The 26848-nt window shown below is 49.0% G+C and overlaps 1 protein-coding gene across 1 annotated transcript in view; it reads left to right on the top strand.

Annotated features, from left to right (window-relative positions):
- The first annotated feature begins 6555 nt into the window (after positions 1–6555).
- LOC120043297 (vesicle-associated membrane protein-associated protein A-like) overlaps positions 6556–26848 on the top strand; it is a 32408-nt gene continuing 12115 nt past the window's right edge. The window contains exon 1 of the mRNA XM_038987920.1: positions 6556–6707. Coding sequence (XP_038843848.1) covers positions 6650–6707 — 58 coding nt within the window. The 5' untranslated portion in view covers positions 6556–6649. The remainder of the gene's footprint in view (positions 6708–26848) is intronic.

The following is a 26848-nucleotide window of genomic DNA, read 5'->3' on the forward strand; positions in this document are numbered from 1 at the left end:
ATAGAAAGATACAGTAACCCATAGAAAGATACAGTAACCCATAGAAAGATACAGTAACCCATAGAAGGATACAGTAAGCCATAGAAGGATACAGTAACCCATAGAAAGATACAGTAACCCATAGAAAGATACTGTAACCCATAGAAAGATACAGTAACCCATAGAAAGATACAGTAAGCCATAGAAAGATACAGTAAGCCATATAAGGATACAGTAACCCATAGAAAGATACAGTAACCCATAGAAAGATACAGTAAGCCAAAGATACAGTAACCCATAGAAAGATACAGTAACCCATAGAAAGATACAGTAACCCATAGAAAGATACAGTAACCCATAGAAAGATACAGTAACCCATAGAAAGATACAGTAAGCCATAGAAGGATACAGTAACCCATAGAAAGATACAGTAGGTGGACATTTTGCCATATTGCTTATACCCATCCAATCCTCCTCTCAGATTGACTCCAGTGCCCTGGTAAGGTGTGTTGTAAGTGTCCTTTCTGGACTGGGCCTGTGTGTGCTGACTCAGGAAGGGAACCAGTGTGTCGCCCTCTAGTGTTTTTGGTTAGAGATTAACATCAGAAAATGGATCCTGAAGTTACACACAATTTAAAAGAACTGCACTTCCTGATTTGGCCACGTTTTTCATCAATTCTCATTAAGATATGCTAGCGGCCATGACTGAAGGTAAACAAACTGTTGTCACAAAATTAGAAGCACAGAATCGTCTAGAATGCCATTGTATGCTGTAGCGTTAGGATTTCCCTTCACTGGAACTAAGGGGCCTGAACCATGAAAAACAGCCCAAGACATTATTCCTCCTCCGCCAAACTTTACAGTTGACACTATGCATTCGGGCAGGTAGCGTTCTCCTGGCATCCGCCAAACCCAGATTCGTTCATCGGACTGGCAAATGGTGAAGCTTGGTTCATCACTCCAGAAAATGCGTTTCCACTGCTCCAGAGTCCAATGGCTTCGAGCTTTACACCACTCCAGCCGACGCGTGGCATTGCGCATGGTGATCATAGGTCTCTGTGCGTCTGCTCGGCCATAAAAAACCATTTCATGACGCTCCAGACTAACCGTTCTTGTGCTGACGTTGCTTCCAGAGGCAGTTTGGAACTCTGTAGTGAGTGTTGCAACCGAGGACTAACGATTTTTACGCGCTTCAGTAGTCGGCGGTCCCGTTCTGTGAGATTGTATGGCCTACCACTTCGCGACTGAGCCGTTGTTACTCCTAGACGTTTCCACTTCACAATAACGGCACTTACAGTTGCCCAGAGCAGAAATTTAATGAACTGACTTGTTGGTAAGGTGTTGTCTTATGATGCGCCAGGTGGGCAGGGTTTGCACATTTTAGACTATTCCATTGGTCCTCCTTAACGAGAGGTCTCTGTCATAGCGAATTCGCCCAGTCTTTCCCCAGAAAACATGGTGCCACCATGTATTAAAAGGCAAAAGGGGGCATGAATTGTTGACGTGATTGTAATCCAAACCCTCAAGTAAGTCATGACTCAGTCATTTACCGAACTCTTGTTTTGGAACGAGACTCACTTTATGACCCAAAAATTATCCTATTTTAAACTTTGTAGTCAATTTTGCCATTTAGAAATGAAAGATTCTGACTCATAGTGATGTCACATAGAACTCCTCCATTTTTAAAACAGCCCAAGGGCCAGTTGACCTTTAAAAAACAATAGACGCAGAGACTTTTATACATGGGAGTTGTACGCATACTGGGATATGTTTTTATTTCATATTCAGCAGCACAATAAAAATAAAATAAACATTTAATCCTGAAAATTGAAACATGTTAGATCTCATTGCGCTGAATTGGTGTGGTGTTTGGATAAATTGCACAAATATTGAATAATCTAGTTGAGTTTAATGACTAAAATATGATGCAAACTAGAGATTACATTCTGAATTCTTATACGATTTATTTTTTATTTTACTAGGCAAGTTAGTTAAGATCAAATTCTTATTTTCAATGACGGCCTAGGAACAGTGGGTTTAACTGCCTTGTTCAGGGGCAGAACGACAGATTTTTCAACCTTGTCAGCTCTGGGATTCAATCTTGCAACCTTCCGGTTACTAGTCCAACGCTCTAAACCACTAGGCTACGCTGCCGCCCCAATATAGAGATTACAATCCAAATTCTCATTCCTGAATATGCAGTCAACAGTTGAGCAGATCCAGTGATTCCACTGTTGCCTTGTGGCTCCAGTATCGCGTAGATCGACAGATAGAATCCCTTTGTCGCTGCCGATATTGATATTGATTGCATGAATTTGGTCTCGCCAACCGTTGTCTTTATCCCCCATTGAATGCTATTATAGAATATGTATTTTGAGAATGTATAAGGTGTTCAAAATGTATTTGAAGGACGACGTAGCATGCATTCGAATACCTGAGTTGCCATGTCTTGTTTTTGCTATGTTGTAACTAACGTCCATATGTTGTTATCATTGACCAACTACTGAGAAAGGGGCCACTATCACAATAAATACAACTATTGACGAATATAAGACCAGATGCGCAGATTGATTGATCGGTAGACTAACTACTGTATCTGTGAGGTAATATAGCCTCTTCGATTCAACCACTCGCTAAGGGATTTTAAATCGTCTTTTTTTTTTTTTTATCGGGATTTTAAAGTGTCACTTTTGTAGCTAGTTCCTGCACTTTCTCATGAAAAACAACGATACAGTGTTAATGACTACATTTATTGACTACATTCCTTTACAACACCAATGTGGTGTTGGTAATAGCCGCATTGCCTTAAAGTAGACCTAGTTAAAAGGGTGTGTCGAACTGTACAACAGGTGTACCTTTTGAAAGTACGAAGCTGAGTTTACAGCAACAGTCCTTGCGGATCTAGCAGTGCCATATGTTAAATAAATCTACTTTGTGGGAAGATACTGTAGATGAGACTAAAAAAAAAAAATCCATATTTTTTTGTCTATTTTGGGTTTTGTACCATGTTTGACATTTGTCTGTGTACAGTTATACACACACACACAGAGGTGTTAGCTCACAATACTGAGATGTAGTATTCTGTACGAACTTGACAAATACCAAATGTCCAAGTGGGGCATCAATAAAACTAGACTTGGACACTTCCCGGCCTGAGTTTGCCTCTAACCATTTATACATACAGTCCATTCTGCAATGCAAACAAGTACCTTTGTGTTTTCCTTCTGTAGACAAAATCTAATATGACATTTATTAATATGAATAGTTTAAATTGTTACTTTTTTTGTGTACTTGACTCAAGTTATTCCCTTTTCTATAACACAATAACATTTTATATATTAATCTGTCTGATAATAAAGTGGTATTATTTGTATTTTCTCTTGGTTCTTTTTTTTGTGTTGTGTTGTTGCCTCCATAGAATGACAATTGTAAAAGTTATTACTATTCCTCTGATCCACAAATGGACTGTTTTCCCATACTATTATATACATTACCAGTCAAAAGTTTGGACACACCTACTCATTCCAGGGTTTTTATTTAAATGTACTATTTTCTACATTGTAGAATAATAGTGAAGACGTCAAAACTATGAAATAACACATTTGGAATCGCGTAGTAACCAAAAAAAGTGTTAAAACAAATCAAATATATTATATTTGAGATTCTTGAAAGTAGCCACCATTTGCCTTGACAGTTTTGCACTCTCTTGGCATTCTCTCAACCTGGAATCCATTTCAATGAACATCTGTGCCTTATTAAAAGTGAATCCAGGCTGAATCACATCCGGCCGTGATTGGGAGTCCCATAGGGTGGCGCACAATTGGCCCAGCGTCGTCCGGGATAGGCCGTCATTGTAAATAACAATGTGTTCTTAACTGGACTTGCCCAGTTAAATAAATGTTAAATATATATATTTTTTTTTAGATGTGTGGAATTTCTTTCCTTAATGCATTTGAGCCAATCAGTTGTGTTGTGACAAGGTAGGGGTGGTATACAGAAGATAGTCCATATTATGGTAAGAACAGCTCAAATAAACAAAGAGAAACGACAGTCCATCATTACTTCAAGACATGAAGGTCAGTCAATCTGGGGGAACTTTGAAAGATTCTTTATGTGCAGTCGTAAAAACCATCAAGCGCTATCATGAAATTGGCTCTCATGAGGACTGCCATCAACTGTTCAGAGGAGACTGCGTGAATCAGGCCTTCATGGTCAAATTGCTGCAAAGAAACCACTACTAAAGGACACCAATAAGAAGAGATTTGGTTGGGCCAAAAAACACGAGTATTGGACATTAAATTTGAGACTTTTGGTTCCAACCGGCGTGTCTTTGTGAGACGCAGAGTAGGTGAAAGGATGATCTCCACGTGTGGTTCCCACCGTGAAGCATGGAGGAGGAGGTGTGATGGTGTGATTTGTTTAACACTTTTGGGGTTACTACATGATTCCATATGTGTTATTTTATAGTTTGATGTCTTCACTATAATTCTACAATGTAGAAAATAAAGAAAAACCCTTGAAGAAATGGTGTGTCCAAACTTTTGACTGGTACTGTAGATGGGGTGCCCCCTCTTACCTCCTGCCTGGTGTCTTCTGTATTGGTTTCAGCCCCCTCTTACCTTCTGCCTGGTGTCTTCTGTATTAGTTTCAGCCCCCTCTTACCTCCTGCCTGGTGTCTTCTGTATTGGTTTCAGCCCCCTTTTACCTCCTACCTGGTGTCTACTGTATTGGTTTCAGCCCCCTCTTACCTCCTGCCTGGTGTCTTCTGTATTGGTTTCAGCCCCCTCTTACCTCCTACCTGGTGTCTTCTGTATTGGTTTCAGCTCCCTCTTACCTCCTGCCTGGTCTCTTCTGTATTGGTTTCAGCCCCTTCGTACCTCCTGCCTGGTGTCTGTGTTGGTTTCAGCCCCCTCGTACCTCCTGCCTGGTGTCTACTGTATTGGTTTCAGCCCCCTCGTACCTCCTGCCTGGTGTCTTCTGTATTGGTTTCATTTGACATTTTGATGTCAGAGTGCCTGGATGTTGCTTGGGTCGGTTGCGACCTTTGCAACCCACCTATAAATTAAACTAGGGAAAAAAGCTGTTTTGTAGTTATGCGATTACACAGGGAATACACATTTAACATCTAATAGGAAATGGTGGTGACATTTATTTTGACACGTGTCGGATGCTATTTGAGAAACCAGAAAAAGTGTAAAAACGATTTGTGAGTGAAATCAGTGGCATGTATCAAGGCTCCAAGTACAGTAAACTGTAAAATGATACTTTGTAACTACCCACTGAACTTCAGGGGTAAAGACACACTGTCCGCTCTGCTCTGATTGGCTGTTTACATTAAGCGCAATTCAATTGGAATATATTTCCTGGGGGGGGGGGTTTTCTCTCCTGATTTGACAGTTGACATTTATCCCAAACTTGCTGTAGGGAAACAGTGAACTATTTCAACTTTATTTGACATTTTGACAGTTTTCAGCTAACTTTCTGAAATAGTCTGACATACAGTATAACTACTGTTTTAGTAAACATTTGCTGCACGGTTATCACTTCCCCTCGTCTTTAACCTCTCATTTCAAGGAAACATAAAGGTTTGTCTAAAGAGTTTATCCTATTTAGTGAAGGTATTGGTCTCTGACCTTTGGGAATGCTGTAAATAGACGGAAAGAGAGTGGAGCGGGCTCGGGTGTTCAGCCGTGCTCTACTCCAGACTACCCTCCCTCCCAACAGTTTACACGTGTTCTTGACAGGGAAGTCTGCACCGCCGCTCTGTCACGAAGATGGACTTAACCCTAGACGAGGCTCTCAAAATGTCCGAAGAGAGAAAGGCCGAGTAGAGAGCGTTCTGGGTTTAAAGTTGTAAAACAAACAAGGTTAGGAGTTTATTTTGTGCTCCCGAGAAGGCACAGTGGTCTAAGGCACTTCATCACAGTGCTAGAGGCGTCACTACAGACACCCTGGTTCGATTCCAAGCTGTGTCACAACCGGCCATGTTTGGGAGTACCATAGGGCAGCGCACAATTGGCCCAGCGTCGTCCGGGTTAGGGTTTGGCAATCATTGTAAATAAGAATTTGTTCTAAACTGACTTGCCTAGTTAAATAAAGGTTACACACAGTAATACAGAGTGAGACAGAACAGGCACACACACACACCCCCTTCTTACACATGCACAAGTTATTTTTCAACCCCTTCCTATATATATATATATATATATATATATATATGTCATTGCTCTCAACACACACATATATCCAGAGAAGTACCACTTAATATCAATACAGTACTTGGAACCATGCCTATCAAAATACCCCATAAATCAAGTTTGTTGAAATAGCTCTATCATCACATTTGAACCAATATGGCATTTAGACCTATCTGTAAACTACATATTTTCCCAGGAAGGATCTGTGGCAAAAAAATAAATAAAGTAGCCTACATGACTATTGCGTATTTGATTAACTAACTAACTTAATCAAATCAGCTCCAAACAAAATGAGTTTCTTATTAAAATTAGTGAAGACCCACCACGCGAACGCGCACTAGAATCGCGCGTTCAAATATTTGCTCCCGTGTGCTCGTTCAGGTTGTTAGACCAGAGACCAGTCAGCGACTCTTCAGCTCCAGCTAGCAGGATTACCTCTTGTCAGTGTGTCTCTGACAACGCTATAGATAAATATGTCAAAGTTGGAGCAGATCCTTGTTCTCGATCCCCCCTGTGACCTCAGATTTAAAGGTAAGTGCATTTTACCTTTACATTATTTAATGTATTTTTTGTGTTTGAAATCTCCGAGACAAGCCTGTAATTCTCGGATGATTTCACACTTCCCTTCGGTTCGTTTCGTAGCTAACGCGTTGGGCTGGCCACCAGCGCCATTTTGTTCGGGAAAGGAGACAGGCCGCTGTGTGAATCACCGTACTGTAAGTGACGTGGTCAACCAGCGTGGGGTTTTGGCTTCTTGTCATAAACTGGCGAATCGTTTTTCCTCTGACTGCATGCCATCTTTCCCGTTTCTTATGACAAGACTGTCCAGATAAGGAATACCTGGGGCGGATAGGTTAACGTTTACTAGCGCAAAAGTTTACAACTTGCTAACCAGTATACTAACATACAAGGAGGACCTGCAGTTAACCAACTAGCTAAAGGTGTCCTGCTTGTGAAGTAGTCATTGGTGGTTATACTAGCTAACTAGGTATGCAACTAACGTATTTTAAATCAGTCATTTGGTTGGTGAATGGTTGCAACGTTTGAACGTAGTTAGGTAGCAAATGTTAACGTTAGCCGTTCTAACTATCTTGCCGTTTATTGCACTTATAAAAAAACAAGTCGGAATAAACATTTACAAGTAAACCGAAAAATAAATGTATTTTATGCATCCAGCTGCTCAATCGGAGCTTTCTGTGCTAACGCACCGGTTCGTTCAGAGGGCGAGGTTCTCTACCTAACGTTACATGGTTCTTCTGAGGTTTAACTGGCGGTTGGCATCCAATTTGTTGCATTACCGCCACCTACTAGACTGAGGTACAAATTAACTCCCTTATACTTTGCTTGAAAAGCAAAAATGTACTAAATATATACCCTACCATCTAACACTACTCTCACCAATTTAAAAAGTGATATAAAATGAACACCACACTACTCCACTAATTAAATGTATTTTCTTCCTACCTCATGCCATCATCCTGTAACCCTTCTGACACCGAACCCAAACCGGCTGCGCGCGTGCGCTATCTTGCATACATTTATTTTGCCCCCCCCACACCAAACGCGATCACGACACGCAGGTTAAAATATCACAACAAACGCTGAACCAATGACATTAATTTGGGGACAGGTCGAAAAGCATTAAACATGTATGGCAATTTAGCTAGTTAGCTTGCACTTGTTAGCTAACGTTAATTTGTCCTATTTAGCTAGTTTGCTGTTGCTAGCTAATTTGTCCTGGGATATAAACATTGAGTTGTCATTTTACCTGAAATGCACAAGGACCTCTACTCCGACAATTAATCCACACAAAACGGCCAACCGAAACGTTTCTAGTCATCTCTCCTCCTTCCAGGCTTTTTCATCGTTGAACTTAGATGGTGATCGCATCTAAACTTCAATAGTATTACCACGACGACCGGCAAAACATTTCGTCTTTCAATCACCCACGTGGGTATAACCAATGAGGAGATGGCACGTGGGTACCTGCTTCTATAAACCAATGAGGAGATGACTTTCTGCGCGATCTGCGTCAGAAATAGGAACGACTTCTATTTTAGCCCTTGGCGTCATTGGCGCAATAATTGAATAACATGGATTTCTATATTTATTTTGCAACGTTCGCGCACGCGACGTGTCCGGTCTGGTCAGCATGTGACGTCAAGTCTCGCACACCTAAATACCTCTCTGCAGATGCCACCACCACCACCTCTATTTTCTGTGACTTCCGTTCCATCTCTGCAGTACAGTGGATAACCATTGGCTATAAATGCTAACAATCCAATCTTACCAAAACGTATAACTTTTGGTACTATCCCTCTGTACTGGTATATCTCTACTACTCTCACCACTCCTCCCCTTTGACCCATCTTCCTGTACTTTCTTCACTGCCTCAGCATATGAGAACTTCTGCATTACTCTAACCCTGGAAACCTCAACCTGCCTCTCTTGCACAGGGGACATTTCTGATCCCCAGCCCCATGGACACCCCTACAATTAACACATTCTACTACTTGCCCCAATACTACACATTCCTTTGTCTCATGCCGTTCTGCACACTTCTGACACCTTGGACCCTCCCTTCTACACACTGCTGCCACATAGGAACACCGTGGACCCTCCCTTCTACACACTGCTGCCACATAGAAACACCTTGGACCCTCCCTTCTACACACTGCTGCCACATAGAAACACCTTGGACCCTCCCTTCTACACACTGCTGCCACATAGGAACACCTTGGACCCTCCCTTCTACACACTGCTGCCACATAGAAACACCTTGGACCCTCCCTTCTACACACTGCTGCCACATAGAAACACCTTGGACCCTCCCTTCTACACACTGCTGCCACATAGGAACACCTTGGACCCTCCTTCCTACACACTGCTGCCACATAGAAACACCTTGGACCCTCCCTTCTACACACTGCTGCCACATAGGAACACCGTGGACCCTCCCTTCTACACACTGCTGCCACATAGGAACACCTTGGACCCTCCTTCCTACACACTGCTGCCACGTAGGAACACCTTGGACCCTCCTTCCTACACACTGCTGCCACATAGAAACACCTTGGACCCTCCCTTCTACACACTGCTGCCACATAGAAACACCTTGGACCCTCCCTTCTACACACTGCTGCCACATAGGAACACCTTGGACCCTCCTTCCTACACACTGCTGCCACATAGGAACACCGTGGACCCTCCCTTCTACACACTGCTGCCACATAGGAACACCTTGGACCCTCCCTTCTACACACTGCTGCCACATGGGAACACCTTGGACCCTCCCTTCTACACACTGCTGCCACATGGGAACACCTTGGACCCTCCCTTCTACACACTGCTGCCACATAGGAACACCTTGGACCCTCCCTTCTACACACTGCTGCCACATAGAAACACCTTGGACCCTCCTTCCTACACACTGCTGCCACAGAAACACCTTGGACCCTCCCTTCTACACACTGCTGCCACATAGGAACACCTTGGACCCTCCTTCCTACACACTGCTGCCACATAGAAACACCTTGGACCCTCCTTCCTACACACTGCTGCCACATAGAAACACCTTGGACCCTCCCTTCTACACACTGCTGCCACATAGGAACACCTTGGACCCTCCTTCCTACACACTGCTGCCACATAGAAACACCTTGGACCCTCCCTTCTACACACTGCTGCCACATAGGAACACCTTGGACCCTCCTTCCTACACACTGCTGCCACATAGAAACACCTTGGACCCTCCTTCCTACACACTGCTGCCACATAGAAACACCTTGGACCCTCCCTTCTACACACTGCTGCCACATAGAAACACCTTGGACCCTCCCTTCTACACACTGCTGCCACATAGAAACACCTTGGACCCTCCCTTCTACACATTGCTGCCACATAGAAACACCTTGGACCCTCCCTTCTACACACTGCTGCCACATAGGAACACCTTGGACCCTCCTTCCTACACACTGCTGCCACATAGGAACACCGTGGACCCTCCCTTCTACACACTGCTGCCACATAGGAACACCTTGGACCCTCCCTTCTACACACTGCTGCCACATAGAAACACCTTGGACCCTCCCTTCTACACACTGCTGCCACATAGGAACACCTTGGACCCTCCTTCCTACACACTGCTGCCACATAGAAACACCTTGGACCCTCCCTTCTACACACTGCTGCCACATAGGAACACCTTGGACCCTCCTTCCTACACACTGCTGCCACATAGAAACACCTTGGACCCTCCTTCCTACACACTGCTGCCACGTAGGAACACCTTGGACCCTCCCTTCTACACACTGCTGCCACATAGGAACAACTTGGACCCTCCTTCCAACACACTGCTGCCACATAGGAACACCTTGGACCCTCCTTCCTACACACTGCTGCCACATAGGAACACCTTGGACCCTCCTTCCTACACACTGCTGCCACATAGGAACACCGTGGACCCTCCCTTCTACACACTGCTGCCACATAGGAACACCTTGGACCCTCCCTTCTACACACTGCTGCCACATAGAAACACCTTGGACCCTCCCTTCTACACACTGCTGCCACATAGGAACACCTTGGACCCTCCTTCCTACACACTGCTGCCACATAGAAACACCTTGGACCCTCCCTTCTACACACTGCTGCCACATAGGAACACCTTGGACCCTCCTTCCTACACACTGCTGCCACATAGAAACACCTTGGACCCTCCTTCCTACACACTGCTGCCACGTAGGAACACCTTGGACCCTCCCTTCTACACACTGCTGCCACATAGGAACAACTTGGACCCTCCTTCCAACACACTGCTGCCACATAGGAACACCTTGGACCCTCCTTCCTACACACTGCTGCCACATAGGAACACCTTGGACCCTCCTTCCTACACACTGCTGCCACATAGAAACACCTTGGACCCTCCCTTCTACACACTGCTGCCACATAGGATCACCTTGGACCCTCCTTCCTACATACTGCTGCCACATAGGAACACCTTGGACCCTCCTTCCTACACACTGCTGCCACATAGAAACACCTTGGACCCTCCCTTCTACACACACACACACATGCCCATAAGCTCGACACCTGTAACATCTTAATGTATTCGGCACATACGCTCGTACAGGATAACTTATATATCCTAACTTCACATTGTCGGGCAAGGACTCAACGTCAAAGCTCAAAAGAGCAGACAATGACTCTTCTGTTTCCACACTCTTGTCACCCTGTCTGAGTCGCATCAAACGACGAGCATCACATACACAGGGAATCTTTCCCCCTCAGCTGGTCAACTTTTATATCTACTGCTTACTCCAGTTATCACTCCTTTCATTGGTGCTCTTTTCTTGAGAGCGAAATTATTCACTTTTCTTGCCACCTGTTTGTTTTCCTCCGAGCGCCCTTCTCCCTCTGACCAACAGAAACAAACAATTATCACTAGACCATTTCTGGTTACCCTCGCCAATTCCACATTACCCAACTCTTTTATTTATTTTCTTCCACCCAGCATGAATCCACAAATGGATCAGCTTAAAGGCAAGAGTCCACTTTTTCCATAAACTTCACTTAACGCTGGGCCTGGGTGTTACTAATGACCTGGACCAGAGCTAGCCGTGCCCCCTGGTAGCTCTGGTCCTGGGTGTTACTGATGACCTGGACCAGAGCTAGCCGTGCCCCCTGGTAGCTCTGGTCCTGGGTGTTACTGATGACCTGGACCAGGGGGCAGGTCATCAGTAGGGGCACGGCTAGCTCTGGTCCATGCCCTCTGATACGTCTTCTGATCAGTCAGCCCAACTTCATCAGTCACAAGATGTTTTATTTACCCCTTCAACAAATTAAACCCGAGGCTCACTAACTGCTTTCTGGAAGACTCAAGGACAACGGTAGGAGAGCAAGCAACAATTTTAGGAAAATGAATTGCATGTCAGGTAATTGGCCAGCTCTCTCCCTTCCCAGGCTCAATGAGAAGGTAAATAGGCCATGTCAGGTAATTGGCCAGCTCTCTCCCTTCCCAGGCTCAATGAGAAGGTAAATATGCCATGTCAGGTAATTGGCCAGCTCTCTCCCTTCCCAGGCTCAATGAGAAGGTAAATAGGCCATGTCAGGTAATTGGCCAGCTCTCTCCCTTCCCAGGCTCAATGAGAAGGTAAATATGCCATGTCAGGTAATAGGCCAGCTCTCTCCCTTCCCAGGCTCAATGAGAAGGTAAATAGGCCATGTCAGGTAATAGGCCAGCTCTCTCCCTTCCCAGGCTCAATGAGAAGGTAAATAGGCCATGTCAGGTAATTGGCCAGCTCTCTCCCTTCCCAGGCTCAATGAGAAGGTAAATAGGCCATGTCAGGATCACCCAGTCAGGGGAGAAAACATGCATCTTCTCTTTAACCTCAACACCAAATGACAAACATAATATAAATGTAATTGTGTTTAGGTAGTTAGGGTGTAAGTAGCAAGACTGCTGGCTCCAATACCATACCACTTGTGTGTTGACGCAAACTAGGATTATAATGACTTCATTTTTTTAACTCTCGTGACAAGTATGTGACCCTGAAAAGGTTAGTAGCTCAGTACATTCTCTTTAGGAGGATGGCCCTGTACAGCCTAGATCCTGTCTAGGAGGATGGCCCTGTACAGCCTAGATCCTGTCTAGGAGGATGGCCCTGTACAGCCTAGATCCTGTCTAGGAGGATGGCCCTGTGCAGCCTAGATCCTGTCTAGGAGGATGGCCCTGTGCAGCCTGGATCCTGTCTAGGAGGATGGCCCTGTGCAGCCTGGATCCTGTCTAGGAGGATGGCCCTGTGCAGCCTGGATCCTGTCTAGGAGGATGGCCCTGTGCAGCCTGGATCCTGTCTAGGAGGATGGCCCTGTGCAGCCTGGATCCTGTCTAGGAGGATGGCCCTGTACAGCCTAGATCCTCTCTAGGAGGATGGCCCTGTACAGCCTAGATCCTCTCTAGGAGGATGGCCCTGTGCATCCTAGATCCTCTCTAGGAGGATGGCCCTGTACAGCCTAGATCCTGTCTAGGAGGATGGCCCTGTACAGCCTGGATCCTGTCTAGGAGGATGGCCCTGTGCAGCCTGGATCCTGTCTATGAGGATGGCCCTGTGCAGCCTAGATCCTGTGCAGCCTGGATCCTGTCTAGGAGGATGGCCCTGTACAGCCTGGATCCTGTCTAGGAGGATGGCCCTGTACAGCCTAGATCCTGTCTAGGAGGATGGCCCTGTACAGCCTAGATCCTGTCTAGGAGGATGGCCCTGTACAGCCTAGATCCTGTCTAGGAGGATGGCCCTGTGCAGCCTAGATCCTGTCTAGGAGGATGGCCCTGTGCAGCCTGGATCCTGTCTAGGAGGATGGCCCTGTGCAGCCTGGATCCTGTCTAGGAGGATGGCCCTGTGCAGCCTGGATCCTGTCTAGGAGGATGGCCCTGTGCAGCCTGGATCCTGTCTAGGAGGATGGCCCTGTGCAGCCTGGATCCTGTCTAGGAGGATGGCCCTGTGCAGCCTAGATCCTCTCTAGGAGGATGGCCCTGTACAGCCTAGATCCTCTCTAGGAGGATGGCCCTGTGCATCCTAGATCCTCTCTAGGAGGATGGCCCTGTACAGCCTAGATCCTGTCTAGGAGGATGGCCCTGTACAGCCTGGATCCTGTCTAGGAGGATGGCCCTGTGCAGCCTGGATCCTGTCTATGAGGATGGCCCTGTGCAGCCTAGATCCTGTGCAGCCTGGATCCTGTCTAGGAGGATGGCCCTGTACAGCCTGGATCCTGTCTAGGAGGATGGCCCTGTACAGCCTAGATCCTGTCTAGGAGGATGGCCCTGTACAGCCTAGATTCTGTCTAGGAGGATGGCCCTGTGCAGCCTAGATCCTGTCTAGGAGGATGGCCCTGTGCAGCCTGGATCCTGTCTAGGAGGATGGCCCTGTGCAGCCTGGATCCTGTCTAGCCTAGATCCTGTCTAGGAGGATGGCCCTGTGCAGCCTGGATCCTGTCTAGGAGGATGGCCCTGTGCAGCCTAGATCCTGTCTAGCCTAGATCCTGTCTAGCCTAGATCCCGTGCAGCCTGGATCCTGTCTAGGAGGATGGCCCTGTGCAGCCTGGATCCTGTCTAGGAGGATGGCCCTGTGCAGCCTGGATCCTGTCTAGGAGGATGGCCCTGTGCAGCCTGGATCCTGTCTAGGAGGATGGCCCTGTGCAGCCTGGATCCTCTCTAGGAGGATGGCCCTGTGCAGCCTAGATCCTCTCTAGGAGGATGGCCCTGTGCAGCCTAGATCCTGGCTAGGAGGATGGCCCCGTGCAGCCTGGATCCTGGCTAGGAGGATGGCCCCGTGCAGCCTGGATCCTGGCTAGGAGGATGGCCCCGTGCCGCCTGGATCCTGGCTAGGAGGATGGCCCCGTGCCGCCTGGATCCTGGCTAGGAGGATGGCCCCGTGCCGCCTGGATCCTGGCTAGGAGGATGGCCCCGTGCCGCCTGGATCCTGGCTAGGAGGATGGCCCCGTGCCGCCTGGATCCTGGCTAGGAGGATGGCCCCGTGCCGCCTGGATCCTGGCTAGGAGGATGGCCCCGTGCCGCCTGGATCCTGGCTAGGAGGATGGCCCCGTGCCGCCTGGATCCTGGCTAGGAGGATGGCCCCGTGCCGCCTGGATCCTGGCTAGGAGGATGGCCCCGTGCCGCCTGGATCCTGGCTAGGAGGATGGCCCCGTGCCGCCTGGATCCTGGCTAGGAGGATGGCCCCGTGCCGCCTGGATCCTGTCTAGGAGGATGGCCCTGTGCAGCCTGGATCCTGTCACAAAATAACTATATAGGAGTTGACAACTGTCTCAGCCGTTCTTTCTGAATTGAATTTGAACACAGGCTCAAGGCTGTGCAATAAAACACTGTGTTCTCTAGGAGATTAGGATGTTAATTGGTTAGCCACCGAAATACATTTTGACCGGTCATGCTTATCGGTTTATAGGTTAATTTGAATAATTGTGTGGAATTTAAATTGTTGTGTATTTTCGTTAGTCATTTACATTTAAGTCATTTAGCAGACGCTCTTATCCAGAGCTACTTACAAATTGGTGCATTCACCTTATGATATCCAGTGGAACAACCACTTTACAATAGTGCATCTAAATCTTTTAAGGGGGGGGGGGGGGTTAGAAGGATTACTTTATCCTATCCTAGGTATTCCTTAAAGAGGTGGGGTTTCAGGTGTCTCCGGAAGGTGGTGATTGACTCCGCTGTCCTGGCGTCGTGGGGGAGTTTGTTCCACCATTGGGGTGCCAGAGCAGCGAACAGTTTTGACTGGGCTGAGCGGGAACTGTACTTCCTCAGAGGTAGGGAGGCGAGCAGGCCAGAGGTGGATGAACGCAGTGCCCTTGTTTGGGTGTAGGGCCTGATCAGAGCCTGAAGGTACGGAGGTGCCGTAGTCCTCATGCATTTTGTTTATCACCTGTCAGACAGCATACAGAGCCTAGTTTGAGGAGAGGAATACCACCTGTTTGACAGCATACAGAGTAGCTCCTCAGTCTCTAGTCTACTGGAGTGAAGCCTGCTTTTAGAAGCCCCAGTCATTGTTCAACAAATATCACTTCTAAATGCAATCGCTTGTTAACTTATGGCCACGATTTAAAAAAATTACACTTTTTATTTTCTTCTCAATCTCAACTTGAAAAGCGTGCCTTCCATTTGCATGCGTAGGCGATAGCCTGGCTGCCGTCGACTATTTATCAGTGGTTCACCCAACACTTTGCAATGGGAGCTTGAGGCAGTATATTTGTTTGCAACGAGGCGTGTCTTACCTTGCTTCAATGTAGCCTTGTGAAAATCCATCCGTAGAAACGAGGAGGCAGTTATTATAGACTTCCTCGTGCCATTAACCAGCATTTCTCTCCTGTTCTATTGCTTTTCATATCAGCTTTATTTCGTAGTACAGAAGACAAAGGCACAATCCCGGTCCTAGTATCAACCAATCCCGGTCATATTATCAACCAATCCCGGTCCTAGTATCTACCCGTCCCCGTCCTAGTATCTACCCGTCCCCGTCCTAGTATCTACCCGTCCCCGTCCTAGTATCTACCCGTCCCCGTCCTAGTATCAACCCGTCCTAGTATCAACCTGTCCCGGTCCTGGTATCAACCCGTCCTAGTATCAACCCGTCCTGGTATCAACCCGTCCCCGTCCTAGTATCAACCCGTCCCCGTCCTAGTATCTACCCGTCCCGGTCCTGGTATCAACCCGTCCCCGTCCTAGTATCAACCCGTCCCGGTCCTGGTATCAACCCGTCCCGGTCCTGGTATCAACCCGTCCCGGTCCTAGTATCAACCCGTCCCGGTCCTAGTATCTACCCGTCCTAGTATCAACCTGTCCCGGTCCTGGTATCAACCCGTCCTAGTATCAACCTGTCCCGGTCCTGGTATCAACCCGTCCTAGTATCAACCCGTCCCCGTCCTAGTATCTACCCGTCCTAGTATCAACCTGTCCCGGTCCTAGTATCAACCCGTCCTGGTATCAACCCGTCCCCGTCCTAGTATCTACCCGTCCCCGTCCTAGTATCTACCCGTCCCCGTCCTAGTATCTACCCGTCCCCGTCCTAGTATCTACCCGTCCCCGTCCTAGTATCTACCCGTCCCCGTCCTAGTATCTACCCGTCCCCGTCCTAGTATCTACCCGTCCCCGTCCTAGTATCTACCCGTCCCCGTCCTAGTATCTACCCGTCCCCGTCCTAGTATCTACCCGTCCCCGTCCTAGTATCTACCCGTCCCCGTCCTAGTATCTACCCGTCCCGGTCCTAGTATCAACCCGTCCTGGTATCAACCCGTCCTGGTATCAACCCGTCCTGGTATCAACCCGTCCTGGTATCAACCCATTGTAGTTGCTATTTGATTCCCCCTCTTTCTAAATTTCTAATGGAGATTTCCATCTGTCAGATATGGATTGAGTTTAATTAGCTGCTTCACCGGCTCCGATGCCCGTCGGATGTGGCAGGGCTTGCAGACTACTACGGACTAAAAAGGGAATCTCAGCCGCGAGCTAAATGACTTCTACTCGCACTTCGAGGCAAGCAACACTAAAGCATGCATGAGAGCACCGGGGGCCCCCTCAGGGGTGTGTACTTAGTCCCCTCCTGTACTCCCTGTTCACCCACGATTGCGTAGCCAAGCACAGCTCCATCACCATCAAGTTTGCCGACGACACAACGGTGGTAGGCCTGATCACCGACAACGATGAGAGATTCTCCATTAGTCCTGAGCTAGGCTTAATCTGTGTCTGGGAAACTGCCCCTCGCTGACTGGAACAGATTGCTGGGCAAGAAGTTCAAACGCAAAATAAAATAACATTTTTAGGATGTTTAGTCCCCTCTACCCATGCTGTTGTTAAAAACGAAAGGTTCTGTGACGGTCCTGTCCTTAACCCATTGGTCCCGTGGTGGGCTAACCCAGTGCCCGTGGTCCCGTGGTGGGCTAACCCAGTGCCCGTGGTCCCGTGGTGGGCTAACCCAGTGCCCGTGGTCCCGTGGTGGGCTAACCCAGTGCCCGTGGTGGGCTAACCCAGTGCCCGTGGTGGGCTAACCCAGTGCCCGTGGTGGGCTAACCCAGTGCCCGTGGTGGGCTAACCCAGTGCCCGTGGTGGGCTAACCCAGTGCCCGTGGTGGGCTAACCCAGTGCCCGTGGTGGGCTAACCCAGTGCCCGTGGTGGGCTAACCCAGTGCCCGTGGTGGGCTAACCCAGTGCCCGTGGTGGGCTAACCCAGTGCCCGTGGTGGGCTAACCCAGTGCCCGTGGTGGGCTAACCCAGTGCCCATGGTCCCGTGGTGGGCTAACCCAGTGCCCATGGTCCCGTGGTGGGCTAACCCAATGCCCGTGGTGGGCTAACCCAATGCCCGTGGTCCCGTGGTGGGCTAACCCAGTGCTCGTGGTCCCGTGGTGGGCTAACCCAGTGCTCGTGGTCCCGTGGTGGGATAACCCAGTGCCCGTGGTCCCGTGGTGGGATAACCCAGGTCCCGTGGTGGGATAACCCAGTGCCCGTGGTCCCGTGGTGGGCTAACCCAGTGCCCGTGGTGGGCTAACCCAGTGCCCGTGGTGGGCTAACCCAGTGCCCGTGGTGGGCTAACCCAGTGCCCGTGGTGGGCTAACCCAGTGCCCGTGGTGGGCTAACCCAGTGCCCGTGGTGGGCTAACCCAGTGCCCATGGTGGGCTAACCCATTGCCCATGGTCCCGTGGTGGGCCAACCCAGTGCCCATGGTCCCGTGGTGGGCTAACCCAGTGCCCATGGTGGGCTAACCCAGTGCCCATGGTGGGCTAACCCAGTGCCCATGGTGGGCTAACCCAGTGCCCATGGTGGGCTAACCCAGTGCCCGTGGTCCCGTGGTGGGCTAACCCAGTACCCGTGGTCCCGTGGTGGGCTAACCCAGTACCCGTGGTCCCGTGGTGGGCTAACCCAGTACCCGTGGTCCCGTGGTGGGCTAACCCAGTACCCGTGGTCCCGTGGTGGGCTAACCCAGTACCCGTGGTGGGCTAACCCAGTGCCCGTGGTGGGCTAACCCAGTACCCGTGGTCCCGTGGTGGGCTAACCCAGTGCCCGTGGTCCCGTGGTGGGCTAACCCAGTGCCCGTGGTCCCGTGGTGGGCTAACCCAGCACGTCCAGGCCTAATCTCACTTCGCTGTGGTGATCAGTGTATTGAGTAGGTCATAGTAATCTAGAAAACCGTTGGTTATTGATTAATGTTAGAGGGTTGATGAATGGTCATTGATCCTGAAGCAAAAAAAAACAGAATCCTATTTGCAATCCCTCAGCTTGTCTCTAAGCAAGAGGATGTGCTCATAGGTTGAATTGGGTCTACCTGTGTTGTCATATAGGCCCCATCAGTATCAAACTAAACCCAAGCTTTCTGTGGGAGTATAACCAAACGCATGACTGAAATGCTGTTCCATGTCCCTCAGATCTTGTTGTGCACAAGCAGGGGAAACTCTTTCTGATTTTGATGGGAATAATTTCCTCCCTAGGTATGGATGGAACAGCAGTGACGACTGTGAGGAGCGTAGTGGCACTAGAGGTGGAAAATGAGCGTAGAACCATAGTAGGTTACTTGAGTGAGTCAGAATGTTGTTTGGTGCAATGACAGACATAGACCCTGTCTTTCAGTATATCATCTGATCTGAAACAGTGTTATGGTCATGCCAGGTCATGGCAAAACATTCCCTAATAAACCTATCAGCTGGGAAAATGGATACACAACAACCTCCATTCAGCTCTGCAGGGCTAACTAATCACAAATTCATCTGAGATTGGTGTAATTTGACTTACATTTACATTTAAGTCATTTAGCAGACGCTCTTATCCAGAGCGACTTACAAATTGGAAAGTTCATACATATTCATCCTGGTCCCCCCGTGGGAATTGAACCCACAACCCTGGCGTTGCAAGCGCCATGCTCTACCAACTGAGCCACACGGGACCACGGGACTTGGCATCCAGCTGTGTTGACAACATGATGGAACATCACCCCATCAAAGCTGAACCGTGTTGGCACCAGGCTGGCTGGTTAAAGCTGGACCGTGTTGGCACCATGCTGGCTAGTTAAAGCTGGACCGTGTTGGCACCATGCTGGCTGGTTAAAGCTGGACCGTGTTGGCACCATGCTGGCTGGTTAAAGCTGGACCGTGTTGGCAACATGCTGGCTGGTTAAAGCTGGACCGTGTTGGCACCATGCTGGCTAGTTAAAGCTGGACCGTGTTGGCACCATGCTGGCTGGTTAAAGCTGGACCGTGTTGGCACCATGCTGGTGCTAACATGCTAGCTGGTTAAAGCTGGACCGTGTTGACACCATGCTGGTGCTAACATGCTGGCTGGTTAAAGCTGGACCGTGTTGGCACCATGCTGGCTGGTTAAAGCTGGACCGTGTTGGCACCATGCTGGCTGGTTAAAGCTGGACCGTGTTGGCACCATGCTGGCTGGTTAAAGCTGGACCGTGTTGGCACCATGCTGGCTGGTTAAAGCTGGACCGTGTTGGCAACATGCTGGCTGGTTAAAGCTGGACCGTGTTGGCACCATGCTGGCTGGTTAAAGCTGGACCGTGTTGGCACCATGCTGGCTGGTTAAAGCTGGACCGTGTTGGCACCATGCTGGCTGGTTAAAGCTGGACCGTGTTGGCACCATGCTGGCTGGTTAAAGCTGGACCGTGTTGGCACCATGCTGGCTGGTTAAAGCTGAACCGTGTTGGCACCATGCTGGCTGGTTAAAGCTGGACCGTGTTGGCACCATGCTGGCTGGTCAAAGCTGGACCGTATTGGCACCATGCTGGCTGGTTAAAGCTGAACCGTGTTGGCACCATGCTGGCTGGTCAAAGCTGGACCGTGTTGGCACCATGCTGGCTGGTTAAAGCTGGACCGTGTTGGCACCATGCTGGCTGGTTAAAGCTGGACCGTGTTGGCACCATGCTGGCTGGTTAAAGCTGGACCGTGTTGGCACCATGCTGGCTGGTTAAAGCTGGACCGTGTTGGCACCATGCTGGCTGGTTAAAGCTGGACCGTGTTGGCACCATGCTGGCTGGTTAAAGCTGGACCGTGTTGGCACCATGCTGGCTGGTTAAAGCTGGACCGTGTTGGCACCATGCTGGCTGGTTAAAGCTGGACCGTGTTGGCACCATGCTGGCTGGTTAAAGCTGGACCGTGTTGGCACCATGCTGGCTGGTTAAAGCTGGACCGTGTTGACACCATGCTGGCTGGTTAAAGCTGGACCGTGTTGGCACCATGCTGGCTGGTTAAAGCTGGACCGTGTTGGCACCATGCTGGCTGGTTAAAGCTGGACCGTGTTGGCACCATGCTGGCTGGTTAAAGCTGGACCGTGTTGGCACCATGCTGGCTGGTTAAAGCTGGACCGTGTTGGCACCATGCTGGCTGGTTAAAGCTGGACCGTGTTGGCACCATGCTGGCTGGTTAAAGCTGGACCGTGTTGGCACCATGCTGGTGCTAACATGCTGGCTGGTTAAAGCTGGACCGTGTTGACACCATGCTGGTGCTAACATGCTGGCTGGTTAAAGCTGGACCGTGTTGGCACCATGCTGGCTGGTTAAAGCTGGACCGTGTTGGCACCATGCTGGCTGGTTAAAGCTGGACCGTGTTGACACCATGCTGGCTGGTTAAAGCTGGACCGTGTTGACACCATGCTGGCTGGTTAAAGCTGGACCGTGTTGGCACCATGCTGGCTGGTTAAAGCTGGACCGTGTTGGCACCATGCTGGCTGGTTAAAGCTGGACCGTGTTGGCACCATGCTGGCTGGTTAAAGCTGGACCGTGTTGGCACCATGCTGGCTGGTTAAAGCTGGACCGTGTTGGCACCATGCTGGCTGGTTAAAGCTGGACCGTGTTGGCACCATGCTGGCTGGTTAAAGCTGGACCGTGTTGGCACCATGCTGGCTGGTTAAAGCTGGACCGTGTTGGCACCATGCTGGCTGGTTAAAGCTGGACCGTGTTGGCACCATGCTGGCTGGTTAAAGCTGGACCGTGTTGGCACCATGCTGGCTGGTTAAAGCTGGACCGTGTTGGCACCATGCTGGCTGGTTAAAGCTGGACCGTGTTGGCACCATGCTGGCTGGTTAAAGCTGGACCGTGTTGGCACCATGCTGGCTGGTTAAAGCTGGACCGTGTTGGCACCATGCTGGCTGGTTAAAGCTGGACCGTGTTGGCACCATGCTGGCTGGTTAAAGCTGGACCGTGTTGGCACCATGCTGGCTGGTTAAAGCTGGACCGTGTTGGCACCATGCTGGCTGGTTAAAGCTGGACCGTGTTGGCACCATGCTGGCTGGTTAAAGCTGGACCGTGTTGGCACCATGCTGGCTGGTTAAAGCTGGACCGTGTTGGCACCATGCTGGCTGGTTAAAGCTGGACCGTGTTGGCAACATGCTGGCTGGTTAAAGCTGGACCGTGTTGACACCATGCTGGCTGGTTAAAGCTGGACCGTGTTGGCACCATGCTGGCTGGTTAAAGCTGGACCGTGTTGGCACCATGCTGGCTGGTTAAAGCTGGACCGTGTTGGCACCATGCTGGCTGGTTAAAGCTGGACCGTGTTGGCACCATGCTGGCTGGTTAAAGCTGGACCGTGTTGGCACCATGCTGGCTGGTTAAAGCTGGACCGTGTTGACACCATGCTGGCTGGTTAAAGCTGGACCGTGTTGGCACCATGCTGGCTGGTTAAAGCTGGACCGTGTTGGCACCATGCTGGCTGGTTAAAGCTGGACCGTGTTGGCACCATGCTGGTGCTAACATGCTGGCTGGTTAAAGCTGGACCGTGTTGACACCATGCTGGCTGGTTAAAGCTGGACCGTGTTGGCACCATGCTGGCTGGTTAAAGCTGGACCGTGTTGGCACCATGCTGGCTGGTTAAAGCTGGACCGTGTTGGCACCATGCTGGCTGGTTAAAGCTGGACCGTGTTGGCACCATGCTGGCTGGTTAAAGCTGGACCGTGTTGACACCATGCTGGCTGGTTAAAGCTGGACCGTGTTGGCACCATGCTGGCTGGTTAAAGCTGGACCGTGTTGGCACCATGCTGGCTGGTTAAAGCTGGACCGTGTTGGCACCATGCTGGCTGGTTAAAGCTGAACCGTGTTGGCACCATGCTGGCTGGTTAAAGCTGGACCGTGTTGGCACCATGCTGGCTGGTTAAAGCTGGACCGTGTTGGCACCATGCTGGCTGGTTAAAGCTGGACCGTGTTGGCTGGTTAAAGCTGGACCGTGTTGGCACCATGCTGGCTGGTTAAAGCTGGACCGTGTTGGCTGGTTAAAGCTGGACCGTGTTGGCACCATGCTGGCTGGTCAAAGCTGGACCGTGTTGGCACCATGCTGGCTGGTTAAAGCTGGACCGTGTTGGCACCATGCTGGCTGGTTAAAGCTGGACCGTGTTGGCACCATGCTGGCTGGTTAAAGCTGGACCGTGTTGGCACCATGCTGGCTGGTTAAAGCTGGACCGTGTTGGCACCATGCTGGCTGGTTAAAGCTGGACCGTGTTGACACCATGCTGGCTGGTTAAAGCTGGACCGTGTTGGCACCATGCTGGCTGGTTAAAGCTGGACCGTGTTGGCACCAGGCTGGCTGGTTAAAGCTGGACCGTGTTGGCACCATGCTGGCTGGTTAAAGCTGGACCGTGTTGGCACCATGCTGGCTGGTTAAAGCTGGACCGTGTTGGCACCATGCTGGCTGGTTAAAGCTGGACCGTGTTGGCACCATGCTGGCTGGTTAAAGCTGGACCGTGTTGGCACCAGGCTGGCTGGTTAAAGCTGGACCGTGTTGGCACCATGCTGGCTGGTTAAAGCTGGACCGTGTTGGCACCATGCTGGCTGGTTAAAGCTGGACCGTGTTGGCACCATGCTGGCTGGTTAAAGCTGGACCGTGTTGGCACCATGCTGGCTGGTTAAAGCTGGACCGTGTTGGCACCATGCTGGCTGGTTAAAGCTGGACCGTGTTGGCACCATGCTGGCTGGTTAAAGCTGGACCGTGTTGGCACCATGCTGGCTGGTTAAAGCTGGACCGTGTTGGCACCATGCTGGCTGGTTAAAGCTGGACCGTGTTGGCACCATGCTGGCTGGTTAAAGCTGGACCGTGTTGGCACCATGCTGGCTGGTTAAAGCTGGACCGTGTTGGCACCATGCTGGCTGGTTAAAGCTGGACCGTGTTGGCACCATGCTGGCTGGTTAAAGCTGGACCGTGTTGGCACCAGGCTGGCTGGTTAAAGCTGGACCGTGTTGGCACCATGCTGGCTGGTTAAAGCTGGACCGTGTTGGCACCAGGCTGGCTGGTTAAAGCTGAACCGTGTTGGCACCATGCTGGCTGGTTAAAGCTGAACCGTGTTGGCACCATGCTGGCTGGTTAAAGCTGGACCGTGTTGGCACCATGCTGGCTGGTTAAAGCTGGACCGTGTTGGCACCATGCTGGCTGGTTAAAGCTGGACCGTGTTGGCACCATGCTGGCTGGTTAAAGCTGGACCGTGTTGGCACCATGCTGGCTGGTTAAAGCTGGACCGTGTTGGCACCATGCTGGCTGGTTAAAGCTGGACCGTGTTGGCACCATGCTGGCTGGTTGAAAGCTGGACCGTGTTGGCACCATGCTGGCTGGTTAAAGCTGGACCGTGTTGGCACCATGCTGGCTGGTTAAAGCTGGACCGTGTTGGCACCATGCTGGCTGGTTAAAGCTGGACCGTGTTGGCACCATGCTGGCTAGTTAAAGCTGGATCGTGCTGGCTGTTAATGTCCTTATAGGAAACAGCAGACCAGCTGTCACAAGATGGACAGAGAGCAGCAGCAGCCTAATGATGGTAGCTAATGTCTCCCCGTGGATTTTACTCTCGTCAGTCAACCTGAGTCAACAAATCAGGTCACAAAGGCTGCATTTACACAGGAAACCCAATTATTCGGCAAAAGATCTGATCTGATTGATCAAAAGACAAATTAGTGTCAAAAGTTCATAATTCAGTTGACTGTGTCCAACGCAACCATAGTTCATCCATCTCCAATATGGAGAGCATGGGATCTCCTCTCCATATGATATTACCTGAGCTAAGGGAACCTTAAATTGGTTTAATCGATTAGGATTTGGCTTATAGCCTCGGAAAGCGTTACGTAGTGCAATGGCCTGTTTATGTACTGTTGGTGTATCGAATGACTCTGACAAGTCTGGATCCCAGGTGTTGCATCCATTTACACCTTTTTAAAGGGGCAATCCGCAGTTGAAACAATAACAAAGCGTTATTTTTCCCCCTCCCAACACCAACAAATGGGCTATAAATACTAGAGGTCGACCTCTAATAAATACACAGCGTTACCACTTTGTTTGCCTTGGCCAGAGGGACAGTGTGTAGTAGACTGTATTCAACGGTTGTTACTATTAGTAGCCTACAGTTGATCAGACTGTGAAAAAATGGTGGTCTTGTTTTCATCCCGTAAAGCATGTAAAATCGCTAATGTTTTGCTGTAGGCTTCAGCAACGTTTATGTAAAGACTTTATGCTTGTCGGGGAGTGTCTTATCACCAGGGTTGGGTAGGTTACTTTAATTTCTAAATGTAATCTGTTACAGTTACTAGTTCAAAATTGTAATCGACAACGTAACGTTTGGATTACCCAAACTCAGTAACTTAATCTGATTACTTTCCCCTTAAGAGACATTGGCAGACAAAAATGATCCTTCAAACACATTTGGAGTCATAGTGGTCTCTGACTGCGGGTCAGACTCACTCGGGCTGAACAAACTTAAAATTGCGCCTTTTTTCAATGCTGAATTAACTGTAATTTGAGAAAACAAAGGTGTCAGTGTAAACTCGGCAAAAAAAGAAATATCCCTTTTTCAGGACCCTGTCTTTCAAAGATAATTTGTCAAAATCCAAATAACTTCACAGATCGTAAAGGGTTCAAACACTGTTTCCCATGCTTGTTCAATGACCCATAAACAATTAATGAACATGCACCTGTGGAACGGTCGTTAAGACACTAACAGCTTACAGACGGTAGGCAATTAAGGTCACAGTTATGAAAACTTAGGACACTAAAGGGGCCTTTCTACTGACTCTGGAAAAACTCCAAAAGAAAGATGCCTAGTATCTGTAGTATTTCTTATTAAACTAAATCAAAAGTGGTGGGGCGCTGCCACACCTAATTGGAAAAGGCGGGGATACCCAGTCAGTTGTACTTGAACTGAAATGTGTCTTCCGCATTTAACCCAACCCCTCTGAATCAGAGAGGTGCAGGGAGCTGCCTTAACCCCGCTGTTCCCCGGGGCGCTGAAGACGTGGACGTCGGTTATCTTCCTTGTTCAGGGGAAGAACAACAGGTTTTTACCATGTCAGCTCGGGGATTCGATCCAGCAAACTTTCGGTTACTGGCCCAATGTTCTAACCAGTAGGCTACCTGCTGCCCCAAAAGTGCTGAGGTAAATGCCAGCTCGCCAGACGTTTTCTTGGCGGTCATGCTGACGATCCAGGATCTCAATAGGATACTTTTAACCATGTTTTCAGGCTTTATAGTGTTTGTTTACATTTACTTTGTTTAGAGACATTGGATTAAATAGCTAATATTTGGGTTGTGATTGGGTATAACAGAACTAAGCTAATGAGGCATTAAAGTGGACGTGTACCTATTAAGCCCACCAAAATCTAAGTTTTAGAAACGTTTTACGTATACAGTCTTATTAGGAAACTTACTATTAAGGAACTTACACAACTGTCCATAACTTAAATCTGCAATATGTGCCTTTTTGAGCGACCTGGCAAAATTCACATAGAAATGTAAGTTATAGATCTGTCATTCTCATTGAAAGCAAGTCTAAGACGCGGTAGATATATTCTATGTGCACTATTTCTATGTCCCCCCCCCCCCCCCTAGCATTACACAGCTGGTTGAGTTTGTGAAACACTGCTCTACTCTATAGTTGCTTTGTTTTGTCACATGAACTGACATTAGGCCAATTTATTTGAATTTTAGCAACCAGGAAATGGCGGTGTGATTTCTGCATAGTGCATGTTAAATAATCAAACATCTGATATGGTTTAGAATTAAAACTGGTATGGATACAAACACATAAACCGATTTAAAAAATAAAAATAAAATTATTTTTTGAAACAACAACAAAAAATAGCAGAAATGTTTTGTTTATTTGAATACAAAGTTTGAATTTGCCAAAATAGATACACTTACACTATTCTT

The sequence above is a fragment of the Salvelinus namaycush genome, unplaced genomic scaffold (assembly GCF_016432855.1).
Source record: "Salvelinus namaycush isolate Seneca unplaced genomic scaffold, SaNama_1.0 Scaffold89, whole genome shotgun sequence".
Lineage (NCBI taxonomy): Eukaryota > Metazoa > Chordata > Actinopteri > Salmoniformes > Salmonidae > Salvelinus > Salvelinus namaycush.